General features: G+C 45.4%; 1 protein-coding gene across 1 annotated transcript; it reads left to right on the forward strand.

Annotated features, from left to right (window-relative positions):
• Positions 1-2420: 2420 nt before the first annotated feature.
• LOC123147832 (peroxidase 1) lies at positions 2421-5177 on the forward strand. Its single transcript, XM_044567148.1, has 2 exons — positions 2421-2750; positions 4222-5177. The coding sequence occupies exons 1-2, from the start codon at positions 2526-2528 to the stop codon at positions 5065-5067; spliced, it is 1071 nt and encodes a 356-aa protein (XP_044423083.1). The 5' UTR covers positions 2421-2525; the 3' UTR covers positions 5068-5177.
• Positions 5178-24484: the final 19307 nt, after the last annotated feature.

The raw sequence follows: 24484 nt of genomic DNA on the forward strand, positions 1-24484 counted from the left end.
TCTTGTGGAGATCTATTCGATGTAATCTTCTTTTGCAGTGTGTTTGTTGAGATCGATGAATTGTGGGTTTATGATCAAAAAGTTTATCTATGAACGATATTTGAATCTTCTCTGAATTCTTTTATGTATGATTGGTTATCTTTGCCAGTCTCTTCGAATTATCAGTTTGGTTTGGCCTACTAGATTGATCTTTCTTGCAATGGGAGAAGTGTTTAGCTTTGGGTTCAATCTTGCGGTGTCCTTTCCCAGTTACAGTAGGGGCAGCAAGGCACGTATTGTATTGTTGCCATCGAGGATAACAAGTTGGGGTTTATTTCATATTGCATGAGTTTATCTCTCTACATCATGTCATCTTGCTTAAAGCGTTACTATGTTCTCTTGAACTTAATACTCTAGATGCATGCTGGATAGCGGTCGATGTGTGGAGTAATAGTAGTGGATGCAGGCAGGAGTCGGTCTACTTGTCTCGGACGTGATGCCTATATACATGATCATACCTAGATATTCTCATAACTATGCTCAATTCTGCCAATTGCTCAACAGTAATTTGTTCACCCACCGTAATATTTATGCTCTCGAGAAAAGCCACTAGTGAAACCTATGGCCCCCGGGTCTATCTTCCATCATATTAATCTTCCGTCAACAAGCTATTTCCTTTTCCGTTTATTTTGCTTTCTTTACTTTGCGTCTTTATCATAAAAATACAAAAAATATATCTTATCATATCTATCAGATCTCACTTTCGTAAGTGACCGTGAAGGGATTGACAACCCCTTTATTGCGTTGGTTGCGAGGAGTTTATTTGTTTGTGTAGGTGTAAGGGACTCGCGCGTGGCCTCCTACTGGATTGATACCTTGGTTCTCAAAAACTGAGGGAAATACTTACGCTACTTTGTTGCATCACCCTTTCCTCTTCAAGGAAAAACCAACGCAGTGCTCAAGAAGTAGCAACTGTCAACGACCACAACTACGACAAATGGTACTATCTGGATGAAGGTATCTATCCTTAGTGGACCACTATTGTCAAGACAATACCGAACCCTGTCGGAGGGAAAAGGAAAAGATTTGCCCAAGAGCAAGAGAGTGCTAGAAAGGATGTCGAGCGTGCCTTTGGTATTTTGCAATCTCGATGGAGTATCGTTCGGTATCCTGCTAGTACTTGGAGCACGCAGAAACTGTGAGAGATGATGACTGCTTGTGTAATCATGCACAATATGATCGTAGAAGACGAGCGCCCGAAACGTCTGTACGATCAAGGTTTTCAGTTTCAGGGGTGAGAATGTTGTGCCTGAGTATGGAGTAGCGGTAACATTTGAGAAGTTCACTCAATTTCATAAAGACATGCGTGATTGGGAAACTCACGTGCAACTGTAAAATGATTTGGTTGAGCATATGTAGGCTCATGTTAGCAACCAATAGATGTATCTTTTTTTATTCGTTTGCATAACTATGTGAGACATTTTTATTTGTATTTGGCTTGTAAAACTATACTTTTTATTTGGACGATCAGACTATTTGGCTTGTTAACATTTTCATTTGACAATATGTTAAATGCAAATCATGTAAAATTGGACGGTCAGCCGGCCACACCGGGTCGGCGCATTGGGCGCGTTACCGACCCATATCAAAAATAGGACGGACGTCGGACAGGTGGCCGATCAAAACGGACAAAAAACGGATAAATGCGCTGTCGGTTTGGATCCGCCCGTTGAAGTTGCTCTAAGCAATATGTGCTTTAGCAACCGCACGTCAAAATTGTAGTGTTGATGCCTAGGATGTCTGTCGTGGAATGCACGTATACACGACCTTGGTCGCCTCACGGTGACTGTTCCGGTTTCGCTTGTCGCCTCGCCTGACGACCGGCACGGCACAAGAGCCGGCCGGCTACTTTTCCGTGTGTACTTATATCAATCCAACCTGACCACGTCGGGTCGACGCTGGCACATGATCAATCAGGGCCCCTGCGCTGCGTTGCTACAGTCCCGACCTTGACTTTAGCAGCCATGGTGGGAACTCGCGAGGCAAGCCGTCCACCTCCGCCACGCGTATTCAAGAAAGGCGGACCAGCGCGAATAATAAAACCTATACTACTCCTTTCGTTTGTAAATATAAGTCTTTATAGAAATTTTATAATATAAATTACATACAACACAAAATAAATGAATTTATACTTTAAAATATGTCTATATTGATTCGTGCGTAGTCCATATTAAAATTTCTAAAAGACATATTTAAAAACGGAGGAAGTACTATCAGTAAGTACCACGCCCTTGCCTATCTAGGATTGTTCATCCTCCTGCCGGCCGGGTCCTATCTATGCTACCGTGTCCAGCACAAGTGCATCGCACCACCGCGTGACTTGTCAAACAAACCAACCAACCAACACAGGCCCCTGCCTCTCGCTCTATAAAAACCACCCAGGCCAGGCGGGTTAAGCACTCATTATTGCAGTGCAGTTGACGCTCACTGTGCCGGGCTTGCGAGGGTGAGCGATACCAGCTAGCCACAGCGCACGTACGACGGCCATGGCGAGCAGCGGCGGGCTGGCCGGTCTGGCGGTGCTGCTCACCGCCGTGCTGTGCCTGCAGCTGCCGGTCCACAGCCGCGCGCAGCTGCGCGTGGGGTTCTACAACACCACCTGCCCCAACGCCGAGGCCATCGTCCGGCAGGCCGTCACGGCCGCCTTCGCCACCAACCCCGGCGTCGCCGCCGGCCTCATCCGCCTCCACTTCCACGACTGCTTCGTCGAGGTACGTGCGTGCGTACCTGTTGCATGTACAGGATCAGGAGCAGTTGCATCGTAGTTGTTTTGCTATGTTTTTTTCTTAAAAATAGACGCTCATAACGTGCATGCATACGCATCTTTTTTTCACGTCCAGATTTGGTTGCTGAATTTTTTTTTGAAAGTAATTTGGTTGCTGAAATTAAATAGTTCATGTAGTTCCCAAACTCCTTATCCATCTTCCTAACTTTATTGTTGGCCTGAAACTGAAATGGAGAAGAAACTAAACAGGAGTCTCTGGAGAAGATAGTGTGGCAACTAGAAACTTTCCACATAACTAATAATAACTTTACATCTGCGTCAGGGTGTTAGCGACAAGCTTGTAATCCTTCGTGAAAGGGAAAGCCGTGCTAAAAGGTGTGCACAAAGACAATTTACTTGAACATAACGATTTTGAGTTGAACAACACGGTGGGCGACGATGACTACTAACCTAATCAATTGATCGAGTGAACATAGTGGAGCTCACTCTTGTTTTGACCACATATCGTACGTTGACGACGTGTCACCTCGCTAGTTTGGTAGGTCGGGTGTCATGCTTCACATGTTTGGACTATTCTCGTGGGTTAGACAACTATACATGTGACTACTAAATATCTACGAATATCAGTACTACAGATGATTAGACGTATATCAGTACTCCCTCCATTTTCTTTTACTGTGCGTATGAGTTTTGTCTGAAATCAAGCTTTGTAGAGTTTGATCAACTTTATAGAAAAAATATCTACATTCACAATACAAAATCAATATGATTAGATGCATGCAATTATTTTTTATCCTATATAACTTTAGTATTATACATATGTTGGTATTTTTTTAATATAAATTCGATCAAACTTTATGAAGTTTGATTTTGTATAAAATCATATGAGAAGTAAAAAGAAACGAATTGAGACATACTACTTGCTAGGTCGTACCTAGCTAGCATCTGGTAGGTTAGGTGTCACATTTTCACATATATGGACTATTCAGTGAGTTAGACAATTATCCACATACTTGTCTGAAGTATACGTACATGCGACTACCGAATACTCTAACTAGGACTAGTCAACATGGTATATGATGCACAGATGAATGCTACGTCGTACTCCGTCTGCAAGCTACCTACTACTATGTCATGGACGTAGGTGGAAAATGTCTAATTTGTCTCCGTCTGCAAGCTAGCTAGCTAGGTTCAGGAATGCATGGTACGCCGGCAATTTCCTTTCTACTATAAGCAACAGATTAATTATTAAACAGCAGCGTCACACTAGCAGGTTGAACACGGTGTAGTAGGAGTAGTATTGGTTATGACTATTTTTTTTTTTTTGCGTTCGTATTGGTTATGACTAGGACACCTATGTATAGTTAACCAGTGCAAAAATAATGCATCAAATAACGTAGTATACATCATCTTAATTGCGGTGCTCTCCATGTGATATGAACCCACCATGCATGCAGGGCTGTGATTCATCGGTGCTCCTGTCCGTCAACCCCGGCGGAGGCACGACGGAGCGCGAGGCAGCGCCGAACAACCCGAGCCTGCGCGGCTTCGCGGTCGTGGACGCCGCCAGGGCGGCATTGGAGCAGAGCTGCCCGCGCACGGTGTCATGCGCCGACATCCTGGCCTTCGCCGCCCGGGACAGCGTGAACATCACCGGCAGCAACGCCTTCTACCAGGTCCCTTCCGGCCGCCGCGACGGGAACCTCTCGACCGACACCGGCGCGTTCACCCTCCCGGGGCCGAACCTGACGGCGGACGGCCTCGTCAGGGGGTTCGCGGACCGGAACCTGACCGCCGAGGACATGGTGGTCCTGTCGGGCTCCCACACCCTGGGCCGCTCCCACTGCAACTCCTTCATCGTCCGGAACCGGGAGCGGCTGGCGAGCGGCACCATCAGCCCGGCGTACCAGGCGCTGCTGGAGGCGCTGTGCCCGGCGAACACGAGCCAGTTCACCAACGTGACGACGGAGATCGACCTGAGCACGCCGGTGGTGCTGGACAACAACTACTACAAGCTGGTGCAGCTCAACCTGGGCCTGCACTTCTCCGACGACCAGCTCATCCGCAACGCCACCCTCAAGGCCTTCGTCGACGCCTTCGCCGCCAACGAGACGCTGTGGAAGGACAAGTTCCTCGCCGCCATGATCAAGATGGGCAACATCAGCCCCAAGACCGGCACGCAGGGGGAGATCCGCCTCAACTGCAGCCTCGTCAACCCGGCCTCCTCTTCTTCGTCCGCCTACGCTGGGGTGATCGAGATGCTCCGCCGACAGGGCTCCGACGATAAGGTCGCCAAGGGCTGATGTATGCGTCCTTGAATGCGAATGCACGGGCGTGCTGGCCGGTCGGTGTCCGTTCGCACGTATACTAGACTTGTGATGAATGATGAATAATAAACGCTGTCGTGCTCTGAGTTGCTGAGTCATGCATGGACTAGATCTGGTTGGAGAATGAATGGTCCAACACATCACCGGCGCCATGCGCGCGCGTCGCAGTGCTCCATTACTACGAAGCACCGATACGGCGACATCGATACGACGATACAGATACAGGGATACGGGATATGGTAATTTTGAAAAACAGCAATACGGCGATACGGCAGGTATATATAAATAATTAATAAAATTTCATATTATGAAGACAATGAATTGAATGCCTGAGATGAGATCCAAATACTGCCCATTTGTTGCATCCATGCTTATTTCTCGATGACCAATGATCATCACTTTACTCAATCCTAGCCTTCGGATGACTGAATCATCATCAATTTACTCAGCAGTGGCCAGTAGTCAGCAAGCACGCACACATAAATAACAGCCACGCATGCATGGCGAAACAAGCACACACAGCCAACACGCCTGCATCACGGCACCATCAAAGCAGCAAGCAAGCAAGTGCGGGAGGACCGAACACCACCGAAGAAGAGCAGGGAATGTGTAAGGGAAGGAATTATCATGCTGGCGACGAGCGACGGGCGGTGGCGGTGGCGGCAGAGGCGGGTCGAGTCCGGACGACGGCCAGCGGCGGCATAGGCAAGGCGAGCCCAGACGGCGGTGAGCGACTTCAGCCAACGCCGGCAGCGACGACCGACTCAGGCGGCGGCGGCGACGACGATGAGCTGCTCCAGTCGTCCGCGGCGATGCGCTTGCCCGCGAGTACTCGAACTCGATCCAGTCTACCGCCCGAACGAATCGAGTGCGCTGGCTGTTTAGGGTTACGAGTGGGCTTGTACTGGGCTTCCCGTGTCCCCGACGTGTCGGCGCCGTTCTGGCCGCTGTATCGGCCTTTTTTTTTCTTTCTTTTTAAATCGAAAAACAGGATACTCCATGGATACCCGTATCGATGGCGTATCTGACGTATCGGCGTATCGGCGAAGTATTATACGCGGACACGCAGCTTCTGGACGTATCGGTGCTACGTAGCTCCATTATTGCCAACTCGCTTGTTTTCCTTCAAAATTGCCATAAAATGGTCCTGCCGGGCTCAGAACGGCATCTACTAGTATTCCAATGTGATCCGAATATCCCATCCCATTCCCTTGTGGTCGAACGAACGGCCGGGCTCAAAACGCAAGGATTGATACTCGAAGGGCTTATCAGATCTTTGTTTCGAACGAACAAAACGAAATGAGCGGCAAGAGTAAGAAAGTTTGGTGGTCGAAGTAATCACGCCAGCTTAGCCTTGATAGATATCACGTGTCTAGCTAGGCTTTATACCGATCCTACTTTTGGACTTTTCAGCTCTAGCTAGACTGCTCAAATATTCCGAGCAGAGTTCGTCGATCGATTTGTCAAAACTAGGAGCGGATCTCCGGATCTGTTGGAAAATATGGAGGGTATGACTAGATGAGCGCAGAACGCACGCAACGAAGCAGTACCAGTTTAGCTGACATCGGTCCAACCCAACAATTTCCTCATGGTTGGTGGGTGGAATACTCAGCTTCTACATGCACGTAACTACGTCGGCGCGATTATATATAGGTGGGTTAACGATGCTAGGTGTTGGTCGACCGGCCCAAATTAAAGCCAATAGCCGTGCAGCTGCCCGAATCCCCTACATACAGCCGTTAGATTAGGTCGTTCCCCTCACGTCATCTTCTTCTCTTCATCCATTAGTAGAAAAAGTGGCTTTCGTTCGGGCCTGGCCAGCCCATTAGTCCTGATTCTTCCATGAACCGGGACCAATGAATGCATTCGTCCCGATTCGTGAGCCCAGGGAGCCGGCCGAGGCCTCGTGAGCATTGGTCCCGGTTTGTATGGAATCATTTGTCTCGGTTTCAGGCACGAACCGGGACCAATGTGTAACGCCCCGAGACCGATGCGTCAGGTGTCTTCAAGTTATTCGTTGTTGTTGCCATGTCATTTGCTTGCGTGTTGCATCTCATCATGTCATCATGTGCATTGCATCATCATGTTTTCAAAACTTGCATCCGTCCGGGTTCCTCCAGTTCTCTCCGTAGTCCGTCCTGAGCCCAACCACACTTGCACTACGCCCGCGGCATGTCCGAAATATTATTTTAGAAGTGTCCGAAAAATGTTCTCAGAATGGGATGAAAGTTGGCGTGCGGTGTTTTTATGTTGTAGGTAGGCCGCCTGTCAATTTTCGTTGCATTCGGAGTTCGTTTGACGCCCCAACGGATAAATATAGCGGCAATAGTAGCCGGTCTAACGTCGGATGTTTTCGGGTCTCCGGAAACAGATGCCGGGCCCTCTCTCTCTTCTCCCCTCGCAGTCTTGCCACAACCCACCTAGTCCATCCTCCTTCCCCTCTTCGAATCCGGAGTTGTCCGATGCGACCGCATGGTCCGAAACCCTCTCTGCACAGTGCATCGAACCCCTCACGTGAGCATCTAAAAGTTGTTCCGGACCCGACCCGGGTTGTCGCCACCGTTGTGTCCGGATCATCCCCAAATGTCTACAAAACGTCACCGTTTTCTTATTTGGGCTCCCTAACTATTTTATTCGTGACCGTCCGATTACGATCGTAGGGATGAGGTAGCCCCTAACCTAACCCACCTGCGTATATAATGGGCAACCCTAGGAATTAGGGATCCTGTCCCATCCTTCCATCGATCCAATCCATCCCCGCCGCCACTCTCTTTGTTTTCAGTGCCCAACCACCACCGCCTTGCCTCGTCACCGCCCGTCTGCTCGAGCACGAACGAGGTCGTGCCTCCTCTTCCCTCCTCTGATCGATACTGAATGGATCGTGAGCACCGAGCTTGTCCCCGCCGCCCTGCACGTTCATGCCGCCGGACTTCCGCAACCTTGCTGGAGCCCCACGGGTCGCCGACCCTTCCTCTCTGTCCTCCGATCCTCCTCTTGATTTTCCCACTCTCTCTCTCATGGTGGCTCTCTCTCTCCTTCCCAGGAACGGGCAGGAACTCGCCCAAGCTCCACGGCGTCGACGTCGCCGTCCTGCTGTGTCCGGTTACCTACAAAAGGCGCAGACCGCCGGATCCGAACCCAGCTGCTTCCCTCGCCCGCTCCCGCGTCCGGTCGCCGTCGTCCTCGCCCTGCTGACCCCGCCGGAGTCGTCCTCCTCGCCTGCATCCACAGTAGCACCAAGATCCTGCACCCGCGGCCCCTGCCTCGACTGCCTCATGTTTGTCTCGAGCGCGCCCTGCGCGTTGACCGCGGCCCCGCACCCCCTCGCTCGATCCAGACGGGATCGAGGAGTGGGACGAGCCCAGCACCGCGGCCTGCCTGTCTCGCACGAAGCCCAGCTCCATCACCGCCCGCTGACCCCGTCTACGAAGCCCAGCCGCTACCAGATGCAGCAACGCTGCGGCCCAGCTTCTCTTCCACCGACTGGGCCTGGCCCTCTGGTGAGAAGCCCAGTCCGCCCGAGATGCAGCCCATTTACTGTTTTTTTACAGATCTGCGAATTTAGTTATTTTCCAGAGAGTGCCAGTTTTACAGAATAGTCCCTAGAGTTCATGCATTTAATAACTCACAAAAGGTGCATCGGATTAAAACAATTTAAATATGTAAAATGCTTAGAATTTCATATAGTTTCATAATATGTCATTTTCACCCATGTTTAAAATGTTTAAAATGCTGTTTGTGTAACTTTGTCCATATGCCATGCTAAAATGAATTAATTCATAACTAAATAACCGTAGCTCCGATTTTAATAAACTTTATATGTCAATGGGGTAGATTTTTGCCTAGTTTAACATGGTGGCTTTACTTTGCATGTTTAATGACTCTAAAATTGTGTTTAGGGCAGAACAGTACCATAACCAAAATATGCACATGAGGAGTTTCCGGACTTGTTGTTTGTCGTTCCGGCCTCATTTAAACTTGCCTAGATAGGTAGTTTTCATTTGCTTCACCCTCTTGCCATGTTTAACAACATTTAATATTGTTGGGTACATAAACGAGATCGAACTAAATAACTTGAACGTGGTGTTTCGTCAATATGCAACGGAGTTGCATAATGAGCTCCACTTAATTTGTAGGATTGCTTGTGCACTTTGCCATGCCATGCTTCATTAAACCGGACATGCATCATACTCAATTGTGCATCATGCCATGTTGATGTGTTGGCTGTTTACTATGTTGTTTGCTTCTTTCCGGTGTTGCTTCTTCGGGTTGGTTCCGATAACATCGTGTGTGTGAGGATCCGTTGACTACGTCCGTTTGTCTTCTTCATGGACTCGTTCTCCTTCCTTGCAGGATCTCAGGCAAGATGATCATACCCTCAAAATCACTTCTATCTTTGCTTGCTAGTTGCTCGCTCTTTTGCTATGCCTATGCTGCGATACCTACCACTTGCTTATCATGCCTCCTATATTGTTGAACCAAGCCTCTAACCCACCTTGTCCTAGCAAACCGTTGATTGGCTATGTTAACGCTTTGCTCAGCCCCTCTTATAGCGTTGTTAGTTGCAGGTGAAGATTGAAGTTTGTTCCTTGTTGGAACATGGAGATGTTGTTCCTTGTTGGAACATGTTTACTTGTTGGGATATCACAATATATCTTATTTAATTAATGCATCTATATACTTGGTAAAGGGTGGAAGGCTCGGCCTTATGCCTGGTGTTTTGTTCCACTCTTGCCGCCCTAGTTTCCGTCATATCGGTGTTATGTTCCCGGCTTTTGCGTTCCTTACGCGGTTGGGTAATAATGGGAACCCCTTGACAGTTTGCCTTGAATAAAACTCCTCCAGCAATGCCCAACCTTGGTTTTACCATTTGCACTAACAACCTACTACCTTCCCTTGGGTTCTGTAGACTCAAGGGTCATCTTTATTCTAACCCCCCCGGGCCAGTGCTCCTCTGAGTGTTGGTCCGAACTGAGCTGCCTGCGGGGCCACCTTGGGGAAACTTGAGGGTTGGTTTTACTCGTAGCTAGTCTCATCTGAGTGTGCCCTGAGAAAGAGATATGTGCAGCTCCTATCGGGATTTGTCGGCACATTCTGGCGGTGTTGCTGGATTTTTTTTAACTTGTCGAAGTGTCTTGAAGAACCGGGATACCGAGTCTGATCGGAACGTCTCGGGAGGAGGTCTATTCCTTCGTTGACCGTGAGAGCTTGTCATGGGCTAGGTTGGGGCACCCCTGCAGGGATTTGAACTTTCGAAAGCCGTGCCCGTGGTTATGGGCAGATGGAAATTTGTTAATGTCCGGTTGTAGAAAACCTGAAGTTGATCTTAATTAAAATGCATCAACCGCGTGTGTAACCGTGATGGTGTCTTTCCGGCGGAGTCCGGGAAGTGAACACGGTGTTGGAGTTATGCTTGACGTAGGTTGTTCTAGGATCACTTCTTGATCATAGATTCTAGAAACGTGCTTTGCCTTCTCTTCTCGCTCTCATTTATGTATGTTAGCCACCATATATGCTAGTCGCTTGCTGCAGCTCCACCTCATACATTTTACCCTTCCTATAAGCTTAAATAGTCTTGATCGCGAGGGTGCGAGATTGCTGAGTCCCTGTGGCTCATAGATACTTCCAAAACCAGTCTGCAGGTGCCGATGATACCGAGCAGGTGACGCAACCAAGCTCAGGAGGAGCTCGACGAAGATCGTGTCCTTTATGTTGTTTCGTTCTAGTTGATCAATAGTGGAGCCCAGTTGGGGTCGATCAGGGACCGTGTCGCATTCGGGGTTCTTCTTTTATTTTGGTTCCGTAGTCGGACCTTGATTGTATTTGGATATTGTAATGCTTTATTCATGTAATTGTGTGAAGTGGCGATTGTAAGCCAACTATGTATCTCTTTCCCTTATGTATTACATGGGTTGTGTGAAGATTACCTCACTTGCGACATTGCTTTCAATGCGGTTATGCCTCTAAGTCGTGCTTCGACACGTGGGAGATATAGCTGCATCGAGGGCGTTATAAGTTGGTAATCAGAGCCTTCCCCGACCTTAGGAGCCCCCACTGCTTGATCGTTATTAGCAGCCGTTGTTGAGTCTAGAAAAATGTTTTGAGTCATTTAGGAATTATATATCGGAGAGTTTAGGAATACTTTTTACTTCCCAGTCTCCTCATCGCTCTGGTAAGGCATCCTGACGTAGAGTTTTGACTCTTCTCTTCTCAAATTTCATTAAAAAAATTTAGGATCACGCGGGTATCTTGGAATCGTTCCGATGGTTTTGTGACGAGAACATTGTCTTGGTGCCTCCTGTCAGGGGTTTTGTGGCAGTGTCCCAGGGAGTTGAGCTCCGAGGTGTTGTCGTCACAATTTTATCGTTGTAGTTCTGGAATACCTGAGTTTAGTACGCCGACATCGAAAATCTCTTTTATGCAGTTCGTTGGTGAGATAACCTCGACGCCACCCAATACTGGGGCGGGTGTTCGAGAGTATTGCCATAACTCGTATAACGGATGCTTTTCGAAGGTTGAGGTAGATGATTTCCGAAGGTTTCTTGGTTATGTGTTGAAGGATGGATACAGTTGGATGTAGGATTTGTCAGTTTGGGTGAGATATTATGCTTCCCCTGTATCCCCAACACCTGATTGCATAACTGGAATGTTTCGGGAGTTTATAAGTGGGAATTCAAGTAGCTCTTAGGATATCTTTCCGACGGATGTATGATTTGAAATTGGGGTTCGACGTCTAGTGGTCCGCCTATTCACGGTCGGTTTTACAGTGGTCTCCTTGTGTCTTAAAGAGTCCTTGGCTATGCCGACTCGGGGACGCTTCGTATGTCATGTGCACTGCCTTGTACATGATGGTGCTGTACGATCGAGCCCATGTAGGCCCCACCGCGAAAACTTTGGACGAAATCTCTATCATATGTTTGTTCCGGCTTATTCTGCAAGCCAATCCTTTGTTTTGTTTTGAGTTGTGGTATTCGAGTTGCTTCAATGTCAAGTGTTGATTCCATACCTTCCCCAAATGGTGTTCTCATACTCCGATGTGAATACTAATCCTTCTTGATCATCGAGGTTGTCATGTTAATTCTTTTTCAACCGGCGTGTTCCTCTTCAAGTGGATCCAATCTTGTCAACATCCGCAAGATTCAATTTCAGTTCTTCTCAATGGTGTTTGTTTCTTTCGTCTCCAAGTTTCCTTTGTTTTTTCCCCGCCCACCCACCCTTTTTCCTCAAGGACTCAGAGTTCTTTTTCACTATTCATTTTATCGATGGAAGTCTCTCCATTCTTTTCCTTCATGTTCGTATCCGGTGATTGTCATGAAGATGCTAACGGAGTTTCAAGTTCGTCACTCATTTTCTTCTCAGGTGGATTCAACTCAAACTTTGTGGATCATATCCCTTTCCTCATTTCAAGGTTTTCTCATGCCGGTGCAATTTTTAATCGTTCACTTCTCGCTATTCTATTGTCCCGGAGTGCTCAAGATATCTCGAAGATTCGTGTTTTCCACTCTGCATTTGTTCAAGATCTCTCGAAGATGTTCTCTCATTCAAGCCTTTTAATTCAACTGGTGCATTCTCTCTTTTAAATCGTTCAACGGTGTTTCTTTTGAGTGGGCCCTAACCCACAGGTCTTTTTCCAGGATCTTACCTGACTCTTCTAATTCTCCCGGAGATATCCTTAAAATTCTTCTCGAAGGTTGACGTAAGTTTAAATTTTCATCAGTCATATGTCTTTCTCCAGATCTTCCAAATTATTTTCATCGTTGGTTCAAGCTTTCCAATTTTAATTCCGGAGTACTCAATAATTCTTGGTGGTGTTTATCGTCGTCAGTCTCTGCACTTGAAGACCGAAGAAGAGTTTTTCCTCCATTTCTTGCTCCATTCTCTTGAAGATTCATGGCTCTAGCTTGTTGCCATCCTCTCATAATTCTCTTCGGTTGTGAGATTTCTTTTCACCTATCAGGAGCTATTCAAGAGTCTTTTCAATTTGTTTCTCCGAAGGCCACCACCTCAGAAGTATTCATTCTCAGCTTTCAGCTCTCTTTCTCTAAATCTTACCAGTGCATTGTTCAAATATCCTCTAATCAGTTCATGATCTCTTCGTTCTCTTGTATCTAAACTCTCTCATGTATCTTCGTTCATTTGCTAATTCTTCCCGGTGTTTCTTTATGTTATCTTCGTTCATTTTCAATTCTTACGGTGGTTCGTTCAAGAGTTCTCGTCATTCATTATCATATCAATTTATTCGTTCTTTCAAATCCTAACGGTGGTTTTGTGAAGACATTCTCAAGTTTATGTTATATCTCTCTTAATCTTTTCTACGAGAATAAGTTGTATGCAATCCGTTGCTTGTCATCAATCTAAATTGGTGAAGGATACGCGTAACATAATTCTTATTCTTGTTCATCCAAGTGATTAATTCCCTATTCCAGAGGTTCATAAAAAAATTCTTGGGTTCAATAGCTCATCTTTCTTTTCCCGGAGTTCCTAGCTCTCGCAATTACATCACCACGGAGATTCATCTAAATCATTGCAAGGCTTCAACCTTATTCTTTTCATCCTCCATTTCGTTTGATCATTCTTTTATTACCGGAGTTTCTCATGGTGGTTCGTCAAGGATTCTTTTCATTCTTCAATTTTTTTTCAAGATATCTCTCGAAGCGATGATCTGCCAAAATATACTTCAAGTTTTCTTCTTCTCGCAATCCGGAGTGCATCCTTTCTTCCGTATCATTGGAGGTGGTATTATGTCATTCTTGATAATTTGAGTTCATGTTTCATGATTCACATGTTGTTAAGAATGAGGTATTTTAAATCTATCAATCTCGTCATTGGAATTATCTTGGGTTATATTTCACCTAAAGCTTTCCCTAAGGAGTAATGCTATTAATGGCGATAATATATGACCCAAGTTCTTCATGTATCCTTCCGGTGATAAGTTTCTCGTCTCCTTGTTCATTCCAATCCAATTCTTTTTTCGTGAGTGGCAGGTTGTCACCTCATAATTTGAGATGTATTCCATAAGACCATATCAAGCTTATTCTTTTCGTTGTTGGTTTTCCAACAACTCCGTTCTAGCATTTGTTGTAACCGTGCTCTCTCAAGATATTGTTTCCCTTCGTTCCGGAGGCATTGTGATGTTGCTCTCCTCAACCCATCTTCTCGGATTGTCAGGACCATGTTTTGATCGTGCTTATCCTTTTAACCGGAGGTTGTGTGTTGATGATTTCATCAAGTATCCTCTCATCTTATCAAGTTCTTATTCAATTCCTGTTATTTTCAACCGGAGTGCTGCCCGAAGTTGTTGTCCCTTGTTACTCTTTTCTAACAGAGTGTTTTCTGCTTCGTCATCTCCGTTGTATGGTTCTCTCGATTGGCTTAACCTTTTCAAGGTTTTTTTGGTCTCACTCGTTTGTCAAAGAAGCAACTTAATTTTACCTTTCTTTTTCTCTTCCGTTTGCCCTCCGGTGCCATTCTAGATCTCGGGACGAGATCCTCTCGTAGTGGTGGAGTGTTGTAACGCCCCGAGACCGATGCGCCCGGTGTCTTCCAGTTATTCGTTGTTGTTGCCATGTCATTCGCTTGCGTGTTGCATCTCATCATGTCATCATGTGCATTGCATCATCATGTTTTCAAAACTTGCATCCGTCCGGGTTCCCCCAGTTCTCTCTGTAGTCCGTCCTGAGCCCAACCACACTTGCACTACGCCCGCGGCATGTCCGAAATATTATTTTAGAAGTGGCCGGAAAATGTTCTCAGAATGGGATGAAAGTTGGCGTGCGGTGTTTTTATGTTGTAGGTAGGCCGCCTATCAATTTTCGTCGCATTTGGAGTTCGTTTGACGCCCCAACGGATAAATATAGCGGCAATAGTAGCCGGTCTAACGTCGGATGTTTTCGGGTCTCCGGAAACAGATGCCGGGCCCTCTCTCTCTTCTCCCCCTCGCAGTCTCACCACAGCCCACCTAGTCCATCCTCCTTCCCCTCTTCGCTTCCGGAGTTGTCTGATGCGACCGCACGGTCCGAAACCCTCTCTGCACAGTGCATCGAACCCCTCACGTGAGCGTCCGAAAGTTGTCCCGGACCCGACCCGGGGTGTCGCCACCGTTGTGTCCGGATCATCCCCAAACGTCTACAAAATGTCACCGTTTTCTTATTTGGGCTCCCTAACTATTTTATTCGCGACCGTCCGATTACGATCATAGGGATGAGGTAGCCCCTAACCTAACCCACCTGCGTATATAATGGGCAACCCTAGGAATTAGGGATCCTGTCCCATCCTTCCATCGATCCAATCCATCCCCGCCGCCACTCTCTTTGTTTTTAGTGCCCAACCACCACCGCCTTGCCTCGTCACTGCCCGTCTGCTCGAGCATGATCGAGGTCAAGCCTCCTCTTCCCTCCTCTGATCGATCCTGAATGGATCGTGAGCACCGAGCTTGTCCCCGCCGCCCTGCATGTTCATGCCGCCGGACCTCCCCAACCTTGCTGGAGCCCCACGGGTCGCCGACCCTTCCTCTCTGTCCTCCGATCCTCCTCTTGATTTTCCCTCTCTCTCTCATGGTGGCTCTCTCTCTCCTTCCCAAGAACGGGCAGGAACTCGCCCAAGCTCCACGGCATCGACGTCACCGTCCTGCTGTGTCCGGTTACCTACAAAAGGCGCAGACCGCCGGATCCAAACCCAGCTGCTTCCCTCACCCGCTCCTGCATCCGGTCACCATCGTCCTCGCCCTACTGACCCCGCCGGAGTCGTCTTCCTCGCCTACATCCACGGCAGCACCAAGATCCTGCGCCCGCGGCCCCTGCCTCGACTGCCTCATGTTCGTCTTGAGCGCGCCTTGCACGTTGACCGCGGCCCCGCACCCCCTCGCTCGATCCAGACAGGATCGAGGAGCGGGACGAGCCCAGCACCGCGGCCTGCCTGTCTCGCGCGAAGCCCAGCTCCATCACCACCCGTTGACCCCGTCTAGGAAGCCCAGCCGCTACCAGATGCAGCAGCGCTGCGGCCCAGCTTCTCTTCCACCGACTGGGCCTGGCCCTCTGGTGAGAAGCCCAGTTCGCCCGAGATGCAGCCCATTTACTGTTTTTTTACAGATCTGCGAATTTAGTTATTTTCCAGAGAGTGCCAGTTTTACATAATAGTCCCTAGTGTTCATGCATTTAACAACTCACAAATGATGCATCGGATTAAAACAATTTAAATATGTAAAATGCTTAGAATTTCATATAGTTTCATAATATGTCATTTTCACCAATGTTTAAAATGTTTAAAATGTTGTTTGTGTAACTTTGTCCATATGCCATGCTAAAATGAATTAATTCATAACTAAATAACCGTAGCTCCGATTTTAATAAACTTTATAGATAAATGGGGTAGATTTTTGCCTAGTTTAACATGGTGGCTTTACTTTGCATGTTTAATGACTCTAAAATTGTGTTTAGGGCAGAACAGTACCATAACCAAAATATGCACATGAGGAGTTTCCGGACTTGTTGTTTGTCGTTCCGGCCTCATTTAAACTTGCCTAGATAGGTAGTTTTCATTTGCTTCACCCTCTTGTCATGTTTAACAACATTTAATATTGTTGGGTACATAAACGAGATCGAACTAAATAACTTGAATGTGGTGTTTCGTCAATATGCAACGGAGTTGCATAATGAGCTTCACTTAATTTGTAGGATTGCTTGTGCACTTTGCCATGCCATGCTTCATTAAACCGGACATGCATCATACTCAATTGTGCATCATGCCATGTTGATGTGTTGGTTGTTTACTATGTTGTTTGCTTCTTTCCGGTGTTGCTTCTTCGGGTTGGTTCCGATAACGTCATGTGTGTGAGGATCCGTTGACTACGTCCGTTTGTCTTCTTCATGGACTCGTTCTCCTTCCTGGCGGGATCTTAGGCAAGATGATCATACCCTCGAAATCACTTCTATCTTTGCTTGCTAGTTGCTTGCTCTTTTGCTATGCCTATGCTGGGATACCTACCACTTGCTTATCATGCCTCCTATATTGTTGAACCAAGCCTCTAACCCACCTTGTCCTAGCAAACCGTTGATTGGCTATGTTAACGCTTTGCTCAGCCCCTCTTATAGCGTTGTTAGTTGCAGGTGAAGATTGAAGTTTGTTCCTTGTTGGAACATGAAGACGTTGTTCCTTGTTGAAACATGTTTACTTGTTGGGATATCACAATATATCTTATTTAATTAATGCATCTATATACTTGGTAAAGGGTGGAAGGCTCGGCCTTATGCCTGGTGTTTTGTTCCACTCTTGCCGCCCTAGTTTCCGTCATATCGGTGTTATGTTCCCGGATTTTGCGTTCCTTACGCGGTTGGGTAATAATGGGAACCCCTTGACAGTTCGCCTTGAATAAAACTCCTCCAGCAATGCCCAACCTTGGTTTTACCATTTGCACTAACAACCTACTGCCTTCCCTTGGGTTCTGCAGACTCAAGGGTCATCTTTATTCTAACCCCCCCGGGCTAGTGCTCCTCTGAGTGTTGGTCCGAACTGAGCTGCCTGCGGGGCCACCTCGGGGAAACTTGAGGGTTGGTTTTACTCGTAGCTAGTCTTATCTGAGTGTGCCCTAAGAAAGAGATATGTGCAGCTCCTATCGGGATTTGTCGGCACATTCGGGCGGTGTTGCTGGATTTGTTTTAACTTGTCGAAGTGTCTTGAAGAACCGGGATACCGAGTATGATCGGAACGTCTTGGGAGGAGGTCTATTCCTTCGTTGACCATGAGAGCTTGTCATGGGCTAAGTTGGGACACCCCTGCAGGGATTTGAACTTTCGAAAGCCGTGCCCGCGGTTATGGGCAGATGAGAATTTGTTAATGTCCGGTTTTAGAAAACCTGAAGTTGATCTTAATTAAAATGCATCAACCGCGTGTGTAACCGTGATGGTCTCTTTCCGGCGGAGTCCGGGAAGTGAACACGGTGTTGGAGTTATGCTTGACGTAGGCTGTTCTAGGATCACTTCTTGATCATAGATTCTTGAAACGTGCTTTGCCTTCTCTTCTCGCTCTCATTTGCATATCTTAGCCACCATATATGCTAGTTGCTTGCTGCAGCTCCACCTCATACATTTTACCCTTCCTATAAGCTTAAATAGTCTTGATCGCGAGGGTGCGAGATTGCTGAGTCCCCGTGGCTCACAGATACTTCCAAAACCAGTTTGCAGGTGCCGATGATACCGAGCAGGTGACGCAACCAAGCTCAGGAGGAGCTCAACGAAGATCGTGTCCTTTATGTTGTTTTGTTCTAGTTGATCAGTAGTGGAGCCCAGTTGGGGTCGATCGGGGACCGTGTCGCATTCGGGGTTCTTCTTTTATTTTGGTTCCGTAGTCGGACCTTGATTGTATTTGGATGTTGTAATGCTTTATTCATGTAATTGTGTGAAGTGGCGATTGTAAGCCAACTATGTATCTCTTTCCCTTATGTATTACATGGGTTGTGTGAAGATTACCTCACTTGCGACATTGCTTTCAATGCGGTCATGCCTCTAAGTCGTGCTTTGACACGTGGAGATATAGCCGCATCGAGGGCGTTATACAATGGGCCTCGCTTCTGGCCCACAAATATTGGTCCCGTTTCTTGGCTCGAATCAGGACAGAAGGCTGGGCTTTAGTCCCGGTTCCAGCCATGAACCGAGACAAATGAGTTGCATATATATACCCCGTCGCTGCAGCAGAGCACTCCACAGTGCTCTGTTTTTTCTGGCCGGCGAGGAGAGGGCATTTGGGTGCTCTAGCTCACCTCCTATGCACACGAGGTGTTCGATGAAATGCCCAAGCCACGCTAGTTAAGCTTTCTCCTCTCGAAGCTCGACCTCCAAGCTCCATTTTCCCCAAGATTTGTCTAGGTTTAGCGGTCCGTCACGTCCCGTCCCCGTCTTCACCGCCATCGATCGCCCGCGTCGACCTCGTCGCCTGCGTCGATCTCGTCGCCTGCACCACTGTGGTGAGCCTCTTATCTTCTTCTAAAAGAAAAAAAATTCCTACTTTAGATAGATACTTGTCTAATTTTCTTACTTTTATTATTGCTTGTGCTTATATAGTGCGATGGTTTTGGTATCCACCCCCGTTGGCCCTCGTCCTGGCTATGATTCGGATGTGGTATATATTATCTTTTATAACTATTTGGTTCATTTATTGTTTATGACAATTATGCCCATCAAGTTGACATAGATTTTATTTATGTAGGAGGTAGTTGAACCGGAAATTCCAACCAACCCTATTGTCGAGAGGTTAAATTTAGTTGAAGAAAAAAACAATTACTTGAAGGAAAAAATAAAAAAAATAAGGAGGAGAAGATGATTTTGGAGTTGCATGTTGCGGATGTCGTCGATGATCACAAGATCAAGATGAATGCAATGCAGTTGAAGATGAGAAAGATTAGAAAATATGCCATTCATACTGAGGCTTGGTATCACTATGCCGTTGGATCAATTTTTACCTCGGTTGTGATTATGATCGCATTTATTGTTGCATTGAAAGGTTTCACATAGTTTTACATAGTTTCAATGTATGGTTTAACTAGATGCTCTGGAGAGCCATATGTTGTTCAATGAGAACTATGTATGTACTTTGTTTTTAATATGATGTTGAACTTCTATTAATTTGGTCACTTATCTATCCATGAGAGCTATATGCACTAAATTGATGATGTAGCTTTGAATGGTGCATTTTATACACGAAGTGTATCCAGTTTTTGCCGTAAGCCTCTCTACTTTTTTGCACATGCTATGTGGGTGAAATGATGATACCATGCCAACTTTCAACCTTTTCAGAGTTAATTTGTAGTGCTTTTCAATTTTAGGGTCTTATAGCTCAAAATAATCAGTAAATGCATGAAAAATAACAAATGAAGTCAGAAAGGATTGAAAATTGATGATTTGGCTTTGAATGGTGCATTTTGAACACAAAAAAGTATGGAGTTTAAATAAGATAAAAAATGAAATCCCTTTGTAATAGACGAGTTTTCGTGTGAAAGCCTCATACTTCGAAAGAGATTGTGCATTTTGTACATGAAGTGCATCTAGTTTTTTCCGTAAGCCTATCTACTTTCTTGCACATGCTATGTGGATGAAATGATGATACCATGCCAATTTTCAACCTTTTCAGAGTCATTTGTAGTGTTTTTCAATTTCAGGGTCTTATAGCTCAAAATAACCAGTAAATGCATGAAAAATAACAAATGAAGTCAGAAATGGTTGAAAATTGATGATGTGGTTTTGAATGGTGCATTTTGAACACAGAAAAAGTATGGAGTTTAAATAAGTTCAAAAAAATAAAATCCCTTTGTAACAGACGAGCTTCCGTATAAAACCCTGATACTTCGAAAGAGATTGTGCATTTTGTACACGAAGTGCATCAGGTTTTTGTCGTAAGCCTCTCTACTTTCTTGCACATGCTATATGGGTGAAATGATGATACCATGCCAACTTTCAACCTTTTCGGAGTTCTGATGAGGACATGACTACCTTGGATACGACCAAAAATATTGCATACATGCATATTTGTCAGGTGATTTCTAATGCAAACTATTCAATAATCTATTTATGTTATCCAGAACAAAAATACTTCACACACTTTTGTGTTTTGTCTAATTGCAGGTGTATGGGACATTTGTACAATCCATATATGAAGATAAGGGAAAAGGAGAAGTTTAGGTTCTGTTCAAAATGTCCTCTCACGTCACTTTTGGGCCAAGAGAAGATAGAGTCCAAGTCTCTCACGTTCTGGATTCAGATTCGGACTGCACAGACATACCTGACTCAAAACACCAACAATTTTTTCATACGGACTCCGAATTGGGTGATTCTTTTTCTGTTGGAAACTAGATTTCGTGCTCTTTCCAACCCAATTGGATTCACCTTCAAATTCGTCCGGAGCATTGAGTTATGGACGAAACAATCTGACGTTGCAGCAGAATCCGAGTCAAACTACAAGCCCAAAGGTGTTGCATCACCTCCACTTGGGCCCATGAGCCTTGTACGACCTAGGGTTAGTTTTAAGCTGCCTTGGGACGTCCTCCCACCTCCTTGGCCGCCACCCCTTGCTCCTATATAAGTAGATCCATCTAGTAGCTTTTTCCTTGAGATTTGTTTAGTTAAAAGTTAGCCATTGCAACTTCGTGTACTTCGTTTGTGTCCAACGACCAGACCAAGACCGCTTACGGATCCCCACCATTATCAATACTTCATATATATTTGCAATATTCAGATTGCTTTATCATATTCGTGCTCGTTCTTCGATTGCTTGCAGGAATAGACCTTCGTGGTCAGGCTGACCGTGCTTCCGGCATCGTCAATAACCTCAGAAGATTGGTTTAGCGATTGCTAAGGCGCAACGTCGTGCACGTTTGTAGTCGGATCGTCAAAGTCGTCTCCACCAAATCGATAGTTATCATCTCATCGAAAGATCGGGACACCCTCGCCTCTATCAAGTTCATTTGTAGTGCTTTTCAATTTTAGGGTCTTATAGCTCAAAATAATCAGTAAATGCATGAAAATAACAAATGAAGCCAGAAAGGGTTGAAATTTGATGATGTGGCTTTGAATGGTGCATTTTGAACACAGAAAAAGTATGGAGTTCAAATAGGTTCAAGAAAATGAAATCCCTTTGTAATAGACGAGTTTCCGTATGAAACCCTGATACTTCGAAAGAGATTGTCCGTTTTGTACACGAAGTGCATCTAGTTTTTACCGTAACCCTCTCTAATTTCTTGCACATGCTATGTGGATGAAATGATGATACAATGCCAATTTTCAACCTTTTCAGAGTTCATTCGAAATGCTTTTCAATTTCAGGGTCTTATAGCTCAAAATAATGAGTAATTGCATGAAAAATAATAAATGAAGTCAGAAATGGTTGAAAATTGATGATGTGGCTTTGAATGGTGCATTTTGAACACAGAAAAACTCTGGAGTTCAAATAAGTTCAAAAAAAATGAAATCCCTTTGTAACAGACGAGTTTCCGTATGAAACCCTCATACTTCGAAATAGATTGTTCGCTTTGTACATGAAGTGCATCCAGTTTTTGCCGTAACCCTCTCTAATTTCTTGCATATGCTATGTGGATGAAATGATGGTACCATGCAAAAAGAAAATTAACTAAAAAACTTTTATAAAACTCTAATAACAAAAGGAATGAACTAAAAAGATTTTATAAACCTCTAGTATTTTTTAAACTAAAATTATATAAAATTCATGCCACTGAAATTATCAAATTATTTTCTTTTCAAAACATGAAAAACAGAAAGAAACAAAATAAACTTTAATAAAAATTAGAAACAAAATTAAATAAATTAAAATTTAATAAAATAAATAAGTAGAAACAAAATAAAATAAATTAAAATTTAATAAAATAAATAAGTAGAAACAAAATAAAACAAATTAAAATTTAATACAATAAATAAGTAGAAACAAAACAAAATAAAATAAAATAAAATAAACTTTTATAAAATAAAGAAGTAGAAACAAAATAAACTTTATAAAAGTAAAATAAATAAACTTCAATAAAATAAATAAACTTTAATAAAATAAATAAACTTTAATAAAATAAATAAAAATAGCAATAGTAAGGTTTTTGTTGTAAGTAGAAACAAAATAAAATAAATAAAGCAACAAAAAAAATAAAAAAAGTGCCAACTACTGGGCCACCACGGCCTGAATACAACTAGAAACCCTACCATGGGCCAGGATTCAGGCCCGCAGAAGGCCCAATAGGCCCATCAGGCATAGCGGTGACAATTAGGCTCGTAAGCCTGCAATCGAGAGGAGCTCGAGAGGGGTGCGGCAGTGGGGCTTATAAACCACTCCACGCCCCTCTCAACTAGCGAGGTGGGAATAAAGTTTTGGCCACGGGGAGCACGAGGCCTTTGGTCCCGGTTGGTGGCACCAACCGATACCAAAGGGGGCATTCATACTGGTTTGTGCCACCATCCGGTACGAATGCCCCCCTTTGGTACCGGTTGGTGCTACCAACCGGGACCAAAGGCCTCCACTTCCCGCCCTTTGGGCTGCTGAAAAGAGACCTTTGGTCCCGGTTGGTGGCACCAACTGGGACCAAAGGGGGTATTGGTCTCGGTTGGTGCTACGAATCGGGACGAAAGGTGTGACTATATAAGCCCACACTTAGAAAAATTTGCCCAACTGCTCCCATTCTCCCCCGACGCCGCCAGGCCGCTCCTCTCGTCGCCGTCACCGACGCCGCACCCTGCCCCGACACCGCCCGACGCCGTCCGACGCCGCCCGACGCCCGTCCTCCACCCCGACGCCGCCTGACGCCGCCCAACTTCGCCGCCGTCGACGCCCTCGACGCCAACTGCCCCGACGCCGGCCCCTGTGCCCTTCCACCCCTTGTGAGAACACCTGCCGCTCCACGTGCTCTTGCGTGCGCCTGCCCCGACGCCGGCGCCGCTCCTTGCGCACCTGCGCCCCTGCCCTGCCCCGCTGGCGCCGGCGCCGCCATGCCCTGCCCGGCCGGCCCCTAGAGCTTTCCTTTATATTTCTTTGTTATATATATATGCTATTTGTTTAGATGTTTTCAGATGTTTTTAGTTGTTCATAAAAGAAATTTAGATGTCAAAAAATGTTTTTTATGTTCATATGTAGAAAGTTTTTATAAAAATGTATATATGTATGTATGTTATCTGTGTATATATGTTCATATATGCAAAAGTTAGATTCTTGGAAAAGTTTTATCTATATATATTCTCTGATTTAGTACATTAATTTTAGGTTAGTTTCATTTTTAGAAAAGTTTCATATATTTAGGCAGAAGGAAGAGAAGGAAAGAAGGAAGAAGAAGAAAAAGTTTTATATATGCAAAAGTTACATTTTTAGAAAAGTTCTATATATCTATCTAGGAAAGGAAAGAAGAGGAGAAGAAAATCTATTTTCTCTTCTTCTCCTCTATTCCTTTCTTCTTCTTCTCTTTTTTTTCTTTTTTTTCTTCGTTGTTGATATACCCCGTCCCGATAACTTCGTTTAGTTTTAGGATTATTTTAGTTTATGTTTAGTTTAGGATGAAGGAAAAGAAAAGAAGAAGAAGAGGAGAGGAAGAAGAGGAGAAATAAATAAAAAGAGGAAAAAGGGGGAAAAAAGAGGTATTTCTCTTCTTCTCCTCTATTCCTTTCTTCTTCTCCTCTTTTTTTTTCTTCTTTTTTCTCTTCGATCTTCTCCTTTATTCCTTTCTTCTTCTCCTCTTTTTATTTCTTCTTCGTCTTCTTATTTTTTATCGGGTATATCGTTGTTGATATACCCCGTCCCCGATAACTTCGAGATGAGGGGGGGGGGGAGGGGGAAGGGGTCGCCGAGGGGCGGGAACTAGCTAGGGTAGAGGGTCGAGGGTCACCGAGGGGTCGAGGGTTGCCGAGGGTTCGAGGGTCAA

This window comes from Triticum aestivum, chromosome 7A (assembly GCF_018294505.1).
Source record: "Triticum aestivum cultivar Chinese Spring chromosome 7A, IWGSC CS RefSeq v2.1, whole genome shotgun sequence".
NCBI lineage: Eukaryota > Viridiplantae > Streptophyta > Magnoliopsida > Poales > Poaceae > Triticum > Triticum aestivum.

What these genes read in the sequence shown, in the direction of transcription:
- LOC123147832 (XM_044567148.1), top strand. Translation starts at nt 2,526, where the DNA reads ATGGCGAGCAGCGGCGGGCTGGCCGGTCTGGCGGTGCTGCTCACCGCC. An exon ending in TCCACGACTGCTTCGTCGAG is followed by an intron (nt 2,751 to 4,221) that starts GTACGTGCGTGC and finishes CCATGCATGCAG; the next exon opens with GGCTGTGATTCATCGGTGCT.